Source organism: Amphibalanus amphitrite, unplaced genomic scaffold (assembly GCF_019059575.1).
Source record: "Amphibalanus amphitrite isolate SeventyFive unplaced genomic scaffold, NRLGWU_Aamphi_draft 000480F_arrow, whole genome shotgun sequence".
Classification (NCBI taxonomy): Eukaryota; Metazoa; Arthropoda; class Thecostraca; order Balanomorpha; family Balanidae; genus Amphibalanus; species Amphibalanus amphitrite.
In genome coordinates this window covers 274889-289816 of record NW_024881974.1, presented here as the reverse complement: position 1 = coordinate 289816, position 14928 = coordinate 274889, and the positions used below count along the sequence as shown (strand labels likewise).

Below are 14928 nucleotides of genomic sequence, written 5' to 3'. Positions count from 1 at the left end.
GCTACTCCGCGGTTTATGCCCCGAGGGTGTCCGACGGTTCCCGTTAGTTTGTCGTTGGCGCTCGGCTCGCGCGCGAGCCGACGTCATCGCCCGTGACGTCGGCTCGCGGAATGCGTCATACCCTGCACACAAAATAGCCGGCTGCCGAACAGCGCCCGTATATGCTGTGCTATGAACACTTGCATGAGCAATAGCTTTTGTCTACAACAAATACGCTGCAGTGACAAAACAACTAGGAAAAGGTAGTCAAATTATAAATGCGTTACTTTGACACTATAACATAATCAAACTAAATACATTTCCGTGTATTTAAAACATGAAAATCCCATTTATTTCCTTAAAAAGATTTGAGCGTATTAAAGGATAAGTGCTGAAATAAAATTATGCTAAGTGTTTCGTGCTTTTTTGAAGACTCTGATAGATTTATTTCATAGATCGTTTTCAGACACCCGTAGAGACTTTCAGAAAAGTCGGAAAGATAACTGAAGAAATAATCCCAGAGAATTCCCAAGGAAACTCTTTTAAATTTTTTGAAACATCATCAATGTTATGTTTGACAGCTGATCTTTGAGAAGTGAGTCAATGTAGTGAGATTCCAATCGTTGGCTATTTTATTGATTTTGAAGATTGTCAAATCTTAACACTTTTGAGAGATTTTGTCACAGTCTCTCTAGGAAAATGTCTCTTTTTTTAAAGACTGACTGCCAAACTTAGGAGGGAAGCGAAGGAAGCGCGAGAACTGCGCGAGAATGCGGCCCCGTCTCACGTCTCTGGGCGATGCATTGGTTGGATCGATTATGGTGTACTGTGCATTTTGCAAAATAATTATTCAGGCATGACTGCGCGTTGGCGTGGTGGCCGTGTGTCCGTGTTTGTATTAGGTGCTGAGTGGCAGTGTTTTTAATTGGGAGCCAAAGCAGGACGTCTGCTGAAGAAAGACCAAGACCGAAAGCGCTTAAACAGTCTATTTCTTGGAATCCTGCTAGATTTGAGCTGTCATAACGTGGCCTCGTTTTGTTGTATTATTCTTGAGCTACATTTTCTATTTCGAAATGTCATCTCCATCTGTTTCAAATTTTGGGTCAAAGTTTAAAAAGAAGCATATGCGCCCTAAGCACCAAAAAGTGAAACTATTCAGGGCAAATGAACCCCTACTATCAGTTCTCATGTGGGGTGTCAATCACACTGTAAGTATCTTTATTTTATTTGCATGTTGAGCAACCATAGGACTCCCCTACCATTTGCATGACATGATAATGCATTTGGCAATCAGCTCAGTTGTTATGCTTTGCTGCGATGATTCTGTGAAAACTATTTGCCATTAGATGTTATCCCCCTGCATTAAGTATGAATGGCTATATTTTCCATGTGTTTTTCTGGTCAATGCACACCTGTTTCACTGTTTGACTTATTCTGGTGATTTCCCACAGATCAATCAGCTCACCCACATCAACATCCCAGTCATGCTGATGCCAGATGACTTCAAGTCATTCTCCAAAATCAGAGTGGACAACTACCTATTCAACAAGTAAGTACCAATTAGCACTAAATGCTATTTGTGTATTTATTTTTAGGCAGCCTGCCTGCAATTTAAGTGCAGGTATACTAATGGAGATATTGTTAACATTAATTCCAGGATTTTAACCCCTTATTGTATTGTTGCTTTCACTACTACTAATATGAATGGGGTCAGTCAGATTGCTTATCAGTTTTCACTTTTCTCAGCTAGATCTTTGTGGTAAAAGCAAGTGCAATTCTTGTGAATGGTGATGGGAGGAAGCTCATGGTGTTAAAAATTATTGTCCTAGGGGCATATGTAGACTACGTAGGCTACCACAGTGGTACCTATAGGCTACTTATGTGTTTTTTAAAGTCATCCTAGGTGCAGTTTTATAGCCTTCCAGGTCAGGTCATAATGGCCTGCTAGAAATTAGGGACCTGCTGTAACCTCTTAATGAGGTTTTCTATGCCATGTTGGGCTCCTGATTTCAAAGTACCACACCTGTCTGTTAAAAAAGTAATGTGTTAATGCCACCCGAGCTCTCTACGAGTTACGATGGATCCACCGGGCAATCCTAGTGCCTTCAATGATCCCCAAATATCAGGTATCAGGTATCAGGCGTTTGTGCTTTTTGGGTAAGTCAGGTCTGTCGAGGAAATCATCAGACATCAGGTGCCCTGCTCCTGTAGCTTAGTTTATGAAGCGTCGGACTACCGGTGGTGAGAGCTCAGGTTTGAGTCGCTCCAGCACCTGATACCTATATGAGACTATGTATTGATGGGGATGGTCTGTAGTGGGTCGAAGCAACCACAGCCAGTTGATGTCAGTTCAGTGGGACAGGCCGTGTCCGGCTTTGATGGACACGCTGAACTAGGGCATCTGAAAGTTCTCCCGTTACCCGGAGTGCGCGATCGGACGGTTATAGGGTTCGAGGCCTGCGCAACAAGCGCTGGCAAGCGGTCTGTTTTTTTTTTTCTCGATCTCACGTTGTCATGGAAGGAGGAGTCACCCACCGATATTATATGTCAATCAGCACAGTGCCGCGATGTAGGTGTTTGCCAATCAGCCCAGTGGCACGATACAGAAGAGAGGGCAGGAACGGGAAGCGGCCCGGCGGGTGCCTGCGCTCGCCATCAGTGACACCGACTCCGCGTGACGTGGCCGACCCCGCCCCTACCCTCCCCCTCCCCTCCCCCACGCCGATCAAATGTCCCCATGCCAGGATAATATAACGTTACGCCGCTGCGGCTGAGGCAGCGAAGCGCAGACCGCTGACGTATGTCATTGTCGACAGGAGCCGGCCGGCGGGTAGGTCGAGCTCGGTTTTCTCTCAAGGTGGTATGAAAAGTGCGCACAAAACATAGTGCCAATATACGGCATCGGGTCGTGATAGTACATAATTTAGGGTTGTATTGTACGTATCATTTCTCCATTTTACTGCTGTTCATGGAAAGTTACATGACCTTCGGGGGACCTTTTTGAAAAATTGGTTTGCTTATTAGGTTTGTCTAAATTATATTTTCGTTTAAAACGTTTTTTTTTTGCAGTAGGGGTGTTGTGAAATCCAGGTATTTTGTTTTGTCGTGCATACTGCTTATGTTCACGGTTGACTTCCACTGACACGTGAAAAGTAACCTTTGTTGTGCAAAATTTTCAGTTACGCTGACCGAGCTTGTTTCTCATTAGTTTTTTTTTTTTTGCGTGGCTGCCGACTTGTGATGCAGTAGTGAAATAGATTGCGGAAGTCCCTGGCTTGAATATAATGCTATTCAAGCAAAACGCCCCTTTTAACGCGTCGGTGTTGACAGAAAGCATCGCATCATCACTAACGTGTCATTTGCAACTGAAGGTGCCTAAGCGTCCCTGATTGTACAGACGGTATACACGTAAACAATGGTGATTAGGAAGGTGTCCGTTTTTACGAGAGGTCGTATTGTTTGTGAGTCTCACGCCGGTGCGGTGTTCCGCAGGGAGAACATGCCGAGTCACTTCAAGGTGAAGGAGTACTGTCCGTTGGTGTTCCGCAACCTGCGAGAGCGCTTCAGCGTGCACGACCACGACTACATGCAGTCGCTGACCAGGTGAGACGCTCCGGACTCCGGGCTGAGACGCTCCGGGCACCGGGGTGAGACTCCGGGCGGCGGGACGCATGGGGTGCCGTGTGGGCGGTCTTGGCTCCAGTGGCTCCGGGGTGGGCTGCCGGGCCACAGGGTGGGCCGCTCCGCAGTGAACCGCCGCAGTTCCGTCGGCCCCGGGGCTAGCCGCTCCGGGATGATCCGCCCCGGACACCTTTGGCTGCGAGGTGAGGCGCGAGGTGCCTGTGATTCTTGGCGTCTTGCCGGTTTTTCCAATGCACTTGATCACACTGGATACATGAAAATGTGTGAAGCCTTCCTTTCGTCTCAGGTCATTCCATCCAGTTATATTAACGTGTTTGCAAAATCTCCCGTTTTCCCTTTACGAACTCGTTACCCGTATTCCGCGGACGTGAGCTCCGTTGGCTTACATTTGTTACCTCCGCCGCCCTGGGACCCCGAGGAGTAAGGTCGCTGCCCTGGGACCCCGGGGAGTAAGGCCGCTGCCCTGGGAGCCCGGGAAGTAAGATCGCTGCTGGGGGACTCCGCGAAATAAACCCGCTGCCCTGGGACCTGGAAAAGTGAGACCGGTGGGAGCTCGGGGGGTAAGGCCGCTGCATTGGGCCTCCGGGGAGTAAGGTCGCTGTGCCGCTGCCCTGGGAGGTCGGGGAGTAGAGCCGCTACCCTAGGAGTTGGGGGGGGGGGGGGTAAGACTGGAACTGCAGTTGGAGCCCGGGAAGTAAGGCTGCTGGGCGCTGGGGAAGGAAGGCCGCTGCTGTGGGACTCCGGGAAGTAAGGCCGTCGCCTTTGCGGTCATGACATGGCTTCCGCTGATGCTGGTAATTGCCTGTAATGGTGGCGCCGGCCGGTGCAGCCGCGGCCGCTGAACAGTAGCCGGGGGCCGGCGCGGTGGGTGGGGGTGGGGAGGGGGTAGACGCTGGTCGAACTGTCTGTCCGGGGACCGACGGATGGGGAGAGCGGTTGGACGGTAGGTCGGGTTGTATGGCCGAGGACCGGCAGATGGAAGTGGGGGTGGGGTGGGGGAAGGGAGGGGTGGACGGTAGGTCGAGTTGTATGGCCGAGGACCGGCAGATGGAGGTGGGGGTGGGGTGGGGGAAGGCAGGGGGTGGACGGTAGGTCGGGTTGTATGGCCGAGGACCGGCAGATGGAAGTGGGGGTGGGGTGGGGGAAGGCAGGGGGTGGACGGTAGGTCGAGTTGTATGGCCGAGGACCGGCAGATGGAGGTGGGGGTGGGGTGGGGGAAGGCAGGGGGTGGACGGTAGGTCGAGTTGTATGGCCGAGGACCGGCAGATGGAAGTGGGGGTGGGGTGGGGGAAGGCAGGGGGTGGACGGTAGGTCGAGTTGCATGGCCGAGGACCGGCAGATGGAAGTGGGGGTGGGGTGGGGGAAGGGAGGGGTGGACGGTAGGTCGAGTTGTATGGCCGAGGACCGGCAGATGGAGGTGGGGGTGGGGTGGGGGAAGGGAGGGGTGGACGGTAGGTCGAGTTGTATGGCCGAGGACCGGCAGATGGAAGTGGGGGTGGGGTGGGGGAAGGCAGGGGGTGGACGGTAGGTCGAGTTGCATGGCCGAGGACCGGCAGATGGAAGTGGGGGTGGGGTGGGGTGGGGGAAGGGAGGGGTGGACGGTAGGTCGAGTTGTATGGCCGAGGACCGGCAGATGGAGGTGGGGGTGGGGTGGGGGAAGGGAGGGGTGGACGGTAGGTCGAGTTGTATGGCCGAGGACCGGCAGATGGAGGTGGGGGTGGGGTGGGGGAAGGGAGGGGTGGACGGTAGGTCGAGTTGTATGGCCGAGGACCGGCAGATGGAGGTGGGGGTGGGGTGGGGGAAGGGAGGGGTGGACGGTAGGTCGAGTTGCATGGCCGAGGACCGGCAGATGGAAGTGGGGGTGGGGTGGGGGAAGGCAGGGGGTGGACGGTAGGTCGAGTTGTATGGCCGAGGACCGACAGATGGAAGTGGGGGTGGGGTGGGGGAAGGGAGGGGTGGACGGTAGGTCGAGTTGTATGGCCGAGGACCGGCAGATGGAGGTGGGGGTGGGGTGGGGGAAGGGAGGGGTGGACGGTAGGTCGAGTTGTATGGCCGAGGACCGGCAGATGGAAGTGGGGGTGGGGGGGGGGGGATGCAGGCGGTAGCTCTGTGGTATGGTGGGAGGCTGGCGGGTGGCAGTGTGTGTGTGTGTGTGGGGGGGGGAGGTCAAGTCAGAACCAAGGCCTCGTTTCATAAAGCGAGTCCGTAACTTACGGCGATTTTTTGGTCTTGTATTGCAAGGACATGTGAAGCGATGACGATAGTTTGAATCGTTGAATTTATTTACCTTGCAAGCAAGAACAGAAGGGAGAATGGGAAATAAATTTATCGCTTCACATGCGCTTGCAATACAAGCCCAAAAACCGGCATAAGTTACGGACTCGCTTTATGAAATGAGGCCCAAGTGTCGGTGTCCACTGTCCAGTTTTAATTTGGGAAATGACCGGCAAAAATGGCTGCGGGCCAGGGATTTTGACACCATGGCCTTTGTAACGTTCATCAGCGTCGGTTAACATACTTTGTGTTTAGGAAAGGTCAGCATGAAGACAGTACCGGTTGAAGGAGTTCATGTTGCATGGAATTCGCACAGTGTATATGGAATTCGTTTCAGCGGCTTGTCCTGAATTCGTTCTATTTTTACGGCTCACTAAACTAAATTTGGTCGGCAGCTGTCGACGAAAGCTTTGCTGACCTGAAATGAATTTAGTGACGTCACACGAAACACACCACGGAAGGAAAAGAATGCAATGAGTAACCATCGTGTCAGAAGGATAAGAAATCACGAGTCTAGGTGCTTGAGATAGGATGTTATCACTTTCGGCGTTAAATAGCAGATTAAGTATTTTCCCCGTTGGCTGATGATAGTGAAGTGACGTTCGATCTGACCTCAGACAATACATATGGAAAGATCCGAGTTTAACAAGTTGTAGCGACTAGTGAGTTCTTATTTCCTGAAAGTCTTGTCGCCCAGCGAGAGATTCCTTGGGACGCAGAGCGTTGTGAACTTGCGACATGTTTTGGACTGTGCAGAGGCTCACGATGGCTTCATTTGCCAGTGGCCCAACCTGGTTGACATGCGGTTTTGCTTATAGATCTTGATGAGCTCAAAGGAAATGTGTGTAATTTCAGCCACCGTTAATGCCTTCTTATTTATTGCGAAAAAGAAACAGGGGGGGGGGGGGGAGCGGCGGAACCGGATTTTGGCTGGGAGACTTGTTACGCTCTGGCAGACTGGGAGCCTGTTGCCCGCCACCCAGTGGCCGGCCCGGTCAGCACACATCCGCGGTGCGTCGGTGCGCTCCGCCAGCAGTGCATGAACATAACCCGGGCACGCCCGGTACATGGTCAATTGGTCAGCAGTCGTCGGTCCCTCTGGCACGCCCGACCAGGGGCGCCGCGCCGGTCCAGTGACCCAGCTAGGCGCCGGCCGACTGGGGAGTGGGACGCCGCACAGTGTGGCCAAACGTCAGATTAGCGCGAATTAAATCAAAAAACGAATTTTGGAATTTTGACTTTGTATACCTATCAGTCGATAGGAAATTGTCCAAAGTATGTCAATATCACAATACTTTGGTTCAATGTCTTCCTTTCGGTGTCCAAAAAGCTAGCGAAAGTGGACATACGCAATGCAGGTCCCGGCTGTGCTGAAATCGTCGAAAACCCGCGCCACGTTTACAACACATTTTGGCATAGTTGTCGGAGAGGTTTGGAAATAAATGGAGTGGCATATGACTACTGAGCCTAAATTTGATAGTATACCCGAATTCTATAGGTATCCTTAGACTAACCGATGAGTTATGCTCATTTCAAAATTACCTTTTCAGACATCCCCTGAAAACACTGTCCTTCGTAAAAACGTAGAGATATAAGAAAATGGCCAAAAAACTCCACGTCAAATCTACCATGAGAAGATTCGCCACACTTTTCTGGACATGATCCATTCGAGAAACCCTGCCCCAACCTGCCCCCCGGCCTTTGGCTCAGCTTTGAACGTATCGGGTTGGCCCGCCCGGGGAGGTCCGGCTACAGGGTGGGCGCGGCGGCGGCTCCGTAACGTTACGTGGATGGCTCAACCGCTGTATTTCTGACTTGTTATATTGCAGAATACGGTCGCCGATGAATAAATCTTGGCAATTTTTTAACCCTCGCCCATATAGAGGGTGAGGGTGGGGGTCGAACGGACCCCTCTCAGTTTTTCGCAAAAGCTCGCGTAAAAAGCGGCCGATCGCGACGAAACTTTCAGTACCCTCGAGTTTATCAATTTTACACCTACCCTTTCAATTTCACGACCCTGACCCTAATGACCTTTGACCTGTGACCTATTTCTCGAGACCATGTTTGGCCGGAATCGCGATTCGGCGTATGTTTGCTTGCATTAGCCGCGCGTTTGCAGTCTTTTCGTGGTTTCAAGCGTCTAAACATGTGATATTATGATGTTGGTCCCATGCATTATGGTCGGTGTCAAGATCACTTGAAGGTCAGGTCAGTTCAATGACCTTTGATGACCTCGGTTCACCTTTTTTAGTTTTACATGCTTCCAGGCTAGTTTTTGGAGCTGATTTCGAATTTAGTAACCATTTGAACATTTAGGAAGAAGTTTTGGTGTCTTCGTAACATGCAACGAAGCTGTCAATGGCGGTTGACACCTATTAATTATGAATACCCGGCAGGACGCCTACTGGTTGGCCTGACCTGACCTGACCCGACCTACGTTCGCGGCTAGCAAAACACCAATACGGGCGAGGGCTAATGACATGAAGGTGCTTATGGTGTAGGTAAGTCTTTGTTTTTACTCCCATTGCTGAGGTTCAGTCCTATCGGTGCGTGTATTTTAGCAACTGTCTACCGATTCTTGTGCCTCACCAGGAACATTCACATAGAAACATAATAAGATGTTGATTTTTTTTCAAGCAAACTTTGTACAATCATAAGAATTTACCAGAGAAATGATGGGAATTTCGTAAACGATTCCTCCTCCTTACATGCCCATCATTACTGGGACCCACAATTTTATGCCTCTTATTTGCGGTTAAATTCCAGGATTTCGTAATCAGAGTCGGAGTCGTTCGAAGTCAACAGTTCTGACCCCAGTCAGAGTCGGAATCTATTTTGGAATCCGGACCAAGACTCGTAGTCTGAGTCACCGAAAATCCATTGACTGCGTGGACTTGCCATGGCTGCGGAGTCAGAGTCCGAGTCGATCGTAGTCGACAGTTTTGCCCGGAGTCAGAGTTGAAATTGACTTTTGAAAGCCGTAGTGGCAGAGTCGGAGTAACTCTATCGACTTCACAACCCTGGTAAGCACATCACTCCTCGTAAGCTAGTTGTCCTTACTTTTAGAGGCGGAACTATGCCATAATATGTCAGCAAGCATTTATAGTGCATCGTAAAAGGTCTCACATAGGTTTAAGTGTCAATTTTGAAACCAGGGAACCATTTTCAACGGATCCGAGCAGCGCTGGGATTAAATTCGCGCTAAACTGGTGTTTGGCCACACTGTGCGCCGGTCCAGTGACCCAGGCACTGGCCGGCCCAGTCAGGAGCACCGATCTATGTGTGGTTAAAATCATGATCAGCATCGACTCAGTCCCCGGGTGACTGGTAGGATTCCATCCACACTGCCTCCACGACAATGCAATTGCAATTACCGCATATGTGGTCCCCTGATCACTTATTCCCACAGCTAATAACAGAGTAGCGAGAACCCTGACTAATGTCATTCATACATTTGCATGAGCGCAGTTGGTGCTGCGCGGATTAATCAGAAGGCGCCGTTGCCGTGAGGTCTCCGATTCTGGACGCCCGGACGCGTCTGAACTCCCGCCATCAGCGCCGCTGATTTATTGCTGATAGGCCGAGCGCGTCCCGGCTGCTGCTTCTGATAAGTCAGAACGGCCGTGACACGGCATGTGGCCGCGGTTCGGACGCGGGCGTGCAGCGACACACACCGATGGCTCTGTCTCCGCCGGCCGTCTTCTCCGCCCCTGAGCGTCGCCGCGGGGCTGGCGTCTACAGCAGCAGACTGCCGCGGACCGGCCGGGCCTGTACTGCTCTGAGACGGACTGAATAGTTGTCCGAGGAGTGGGGACACACTCAGAGTCATTTATCGAGGTGTTGCGCTTGGGGTAGCTTTTAGCACCTCACGCCATTTTCAAGTCAGCTTTAGTCATGAGGCAGTTTTACAAACAAAAAATTGACTGCTGGTGTTATTCTTAGCCTTTGGTCGCCCACGAGCTTACCTGTTAGGCCAACAATGAACCGCTGATGCCTGAAGTGTCAACCAGACCGATGTTTTTTCACAGCAGCGTTATACAATTTTGGCGTGTTATGGCCCTTTCACACGTAGCAACTTTTCCGGTCGCCGGCGACGGCAACTGTCGCCGGCGATCGCCAGCGACCGGGGTCAGTCGCCGGCGATCGCGAGCGACCGGGGTCAGTCGCCGGCAACTCCGCAGTTGTCGATATCAGCTGACCAGTCGCCGGGGTGTGACGTAGCAGTCGTGTCAGCCAATCATTGAAGAGTTGTCGGCGTTGCCGAGAAAGTTCAATTTTTCCAACATTTTGAAGTCGCCGGCGACTGTTCTAGCCAGCCGCCGCTCAACTGTCACGTGACCCGCTTGACCTTGAGTTGGTACCAGATATTGCGCTGCTGATACATGCAGCGGCGCAGCTTATTTTACTGCATTATTCAAGGTACTAAATATTTGGACATGTTTTGCAGGATGATAACTACCGTCTAGGTAATATTGGAATAATATTTATTAGATCTATTATTGAAACAATACATAATATCAATGAAAATACAATCAAACTGCGATTCTTCTACATTGGAATTCAATGCACTCAAGCATAAAACTGAAAAGTGATGTGTACTTGCAGTTCCTCCATTTTTCCTAACGAATCAGCCAAGACTACGAGTGCTGCAGATTTTGCTCACCTGTCTTGTTTATTCAACTACAACCCTGTTCTCAATAAATGAATAACTTCGCTGTAACGACATAAGCATTGAAGAAATTGTTGGTGGTAAGCATGGGACAATCACAGTGATTTGTGGTCACACATTTGAACCGTGCTTTGTATGTGAAAAACAGAAAAAAGGCATTCTAGAAATGTAGCAGAAATTCAAATGCCAGAAACGGACCTGAGGAACGGCGAAGCCTACCACCCATATAAAACACAGGCTTTCATTATGTCAAAAACAGATGCTGTATTATCTAAAGCGCTGGATTGGGGAACACAAGTGTACCCCCCCCCCCTTATAACAAAATGCATTTTTCCACACAGTGGATATCACTAAACATGGCGAGGTGACAGTATATGACACCATACGCGCGACCACATAAAAATGCAGCACGCGCGGACACGGGGCAAGGACGGTGGCACAATATGCCGATACCCAAGAAGACACAAGCCTAGGTCAAAGGTGACAATACTGTGACAGAAATCTTAACCCGCGCCCTGGTGGGGGGGGGGCTATTTTTTGCCCCCCCTCCAGACTTTTTGATATATCTCCAGAACCGCTGCGCCGATCGTCACCAAACTTTCAGTACCCTCCCGGACATCAATTTTACACATTGTGACCAAAAATTTCTCCAAAGGCTATGATAGGTTGGCCGGAAATGACGTCAGAGTGACGTCATGTTCTGCCGTTTTCGACCCAAAAAAGGGTTTCGCGGGAAGAGCTGTCAGGCCTATAGCTTTGCAAATACAGAAAAATGATTAAGACATAAAAGCTGTAGAATCAACAGGGCTACAAAACTGCTATCTCGGATTTTTGAAATTTTTGGATTTTGACCCCCAAAAATCAAAAAATAATTTTTTTTGCATATAATAATCGAAAAATCCAAAAAGTTTTTTGAATTTCGCAAAAACCGGAATATATGTGATAGTCCTTACCGCCTTCCATCCACATACCAAATTTGAGATCGATACCTCTTTTTTTGGCGAAGTTATAGCGAAAAAAACTGTTCAAAATTGATGACGTCAAATTTTCAAACTCAATTTTTAGCAATTCTAGACCCCGTAGCGCAAAACAAAGACCACCATTAGACTCCCCGTGACGAGCTGCATCGAATCAATACCCATTTTATGCAAAAATATCAACTTTAAAATTTGACCTTTTTTGGCCTGACCTTGACCTGACCTTGACCTGAACTTCACCAGAAAGTGACCTAAGCCGTACCTGATAGTCTTATAACCAATACCATTGAGTTGGAAATGAAAAATTGGCCATAAAACATGCATCACACAACCTTAGTAAAGTTGGGCTCATGTGACCTGACCTGTGACCCTTGGTGACCTGACCTGTGACCTGACCTGGTATTGTCAGTGACCTCTAATAGTAATATATCTACTAGGCAACTGACGCCCTATCGCTGATTCTCGACAAAATGCGTTTTCCTCGGTGTTATAGCGCATTCCCTAGAAGACCCGTGAACGGTGAAACATTTCATCTTTGACCTGACCTGTGACGTCATCGGTGACCCCGAGGTCAATGGAATTTGGTTTTCCTCGACAAATTTGACAGGCCTTTCGAACGCCGTTTGAATTTTGCGGATCCGTCCAGTAGTTTCGGAGATACGAGGGGGGGCAAAAAATAGCCCCCCCCCCCCCCCCCCCCACCAGGTCGCGTTATAAACAGACCCCACCAGGGCGCGGGTTAAAATCAGCCTGGACACAGCTCACTCTTCATGACCGTTTTTATCGAAAATAGACCAACAAAACACCAAGGCTCCTTCGTCCAAAACTCAAAACTCGACATGCCGCTCCAAAGGCCTTGCAAAACAGCGCACACCAACAACGCATAATAGCCAGCAACGCACACGACAGGATTTTCGAGGCCCGAGTCGTCAGCCGCCGCCGCCGCCGCCACCTCCCGGCAGCTGATTGCTGAGTGCCTTGCTCCTTGCCCACCGGCGCCGATCGTGGCGACCTCTTTACTCTGGCAGAATCGACCCTACCATGGATGAAGTATTTACTGGATTGGCAACTCTCCCTCGATTCGCGACCAAATATCGCAGTGCGCATGCGCCAACTCCAGATAGGACGCCGGTGTTTGGCGGCTATGCGTTCCAATGATGGGACGGGGTGGTTGGGTGGTTTTTGAGAAGTTTATCTTCGAAGTTCAACTGATAAAGGATAACGGCACTGTTTTTCATAATCTTTATGAGTTGAGAAGGATTTAACTTTAACACGGGGAGGGGCCGACGGGGAGGGGGGCGGGTCACTCAGGCGTCGCCCCACCCTGACGGTTTTTTTTCGCGATTGATCGTATGGCGCTGGGGATAAAGAGCTGAAACTTGGAACACCAGGCCTTTGATTCAAGCCGGATCTTGTGAAATCAACCACATTTTCAGGTCGGGTCAGATCACTGACCTGTGACGTCATACGTAAACCTCTGCCGTTCTGCACGGTCCTAAAATAGTTCAGTGCTGCAACTTCGCAACGCCCTCAGTGCCAGACGATTTTCACTGGAAGATGAAACTTAGCAGGGCTGCAGAGTCGATGGATTTTCGATGACTCAGACTCCCACTTCTACTCCCACTCCGGGCAGATCTGTCGACTCCGACCGACTTCAACTTCGACTCCGACTCTGCAGCCTTGCCAGGTCTGCGGAGTCGATGGATTTTCGGCGGCTAGACTCCGGTTCGCAAAATCGACTCCGACTCCGGCCCCGGTCAGAACTGTCGACTCCGACCGACTCCGGACTCCGCAGCCCTGCTCCCAAGACCTCTTTACTTGTGTATATTGGATTTTTCTTAAAGGGCACCTGAGGTCAGGTCGCTAACATGACCTCACCATTATAAGCCACTATGTCATTGCGGGGAACTATGGAAACTGTTATTTTGGCGCCGGAAATGATCTCATCAAATCGAGTTAACGAGTCGCAAAAGCCATCAATGGACTCAGGAAGACCATTGAATCGAATAATAGGTATGCAATACAACCTCCTTCAACCAACTTCGTGACCTTAGTGACTTTGATCTGACTGACCTTGACCTGAGGTCCACACTCGAGTTGACCTTAGGTATCCATCCACCAAGCAAAGAATATAGCATTTGACGTGCTGAAGTAAGAAGAGCCCGTTAGTGCCGAAATCGCGGCTCCGAGATTATTTTATAGCGAAGTGATTTGTTTCTTTGTTTGTTTTGTTGGGTTAGGCCCTTTCGGTCTGACGAGACCAGTTCAGAGCCGGAATGATGATAGGCAGTGGCGGTGGGACAACTTCAATTAAGGGGAACTGCCGACTTTTGATCCCATTCTTTTCATGCAACGCCCATGGGGCTAATGTTAAAATGCCAAAATCAAAGGGGGTACGGTACTCCCCCCCGTTCCGCCGCCTATGATTATTAGAATTAGGGGGAGACATTGGTCTTGGCAGGCACTCTAGTGAGTCGCCGCCCGCCGGGGCTGAGCCCGTCCGAATGGACGGGCCGACCAGCCTCCCAAGTAGGTACGGGGACCCGCAGTTGCTACTGTACACGAACCCCAACTCTAGCCGTCTGTCCTGTCCAGTAACAACCGATAATATTGATATCGACTGCCGGTCCCTATACAAGAGCAGCTGAGGTTTTCTGTGCGTGCCCTCTGACAGCTTATCTTTGTTCACTGTGAGGGTGCTGAGACAATTTACTCAGGGTCGCTGTACAGTAGCAACTGCGGGTCCCCGTACTCTCTGCACCCGGTTACGGGTGAGCTCTGGCGGAGCTGCCCGCATGGGATAAAGTTGCCCGTCCAGCCCGGATCAGGGGGCTGAGGCGTGGAGGAAAAGGATTTGACTATCCTGAGGATGGAAAAGATTGAACAGTGTGTTATCAAAAGATGGTGATGCGTGCATTTTACGCCGGCATAAGAGCTTGGCGACTGGGCATGCACGTCCTCTGCCGAGACAAAATGTCTTACCCCAATGGTCCGATTACTTCGTTGAGGACAAATATGGACTTACTGGACGTTCCCGACACCATAACTTCGTTTTAACGCACCGCACCCAGCCGTTCAATCCCTAAATTCGATTGATCTTGGCCCGCAGTTTACCACAGGGATTAGCGCCCAACCCTCCGCCGTCCTATCTCACCAAGCTTCACCACTCCGCCGCTAGGTGGCCAGCCGTGGTCGCTTACATCAAAGGCGCCGACGGAGAGTTGCCGATCCAGGAAATCTCTAATCCATGACCCTACCGAGCGGCGACAGCATTCAGAAGCAAAATGACAAATGAATTCACTGCACTTATGTCAGAAAATCGAATGCACATGCCATGGTCACACGCGGTGCCGTCCACGGGGCCGGCAGAAGCTGCACACTGTCACC

At 50.5% G+C, this 14928-nt stretch overlaps 1 protein-coding gene across 1 annotated transcript in view; it reads left to right on the top strand.

Annotated features, from left to right (window-relative positions):
• Positions 1–752: 752 nt before the first annotated feature.
• Positions 753–14928, top strand: part of LOC122392294 (phosphatidylinositol 5-phosphate 4-kinase type-2 alpha-like) — a 47537-nt gene continuing 33361 nt past the window's right edge. The window contains exons 1-3 of the mRNA XM_043386985.1: positions 753–1187; positions 1431–1528; positions 3472–3582. Coding sequence (XP_043242920.1) covers positions 1053–1187; positions 1431–1528; positions 3472–3582 — 344 coding nt within the window. The 5' untranslated portion in view covers positions 753–1052. The remainder of the gene's footprint in view (positions 1188–1430; positions 1529–3471; positions 3583–14928) is intronic.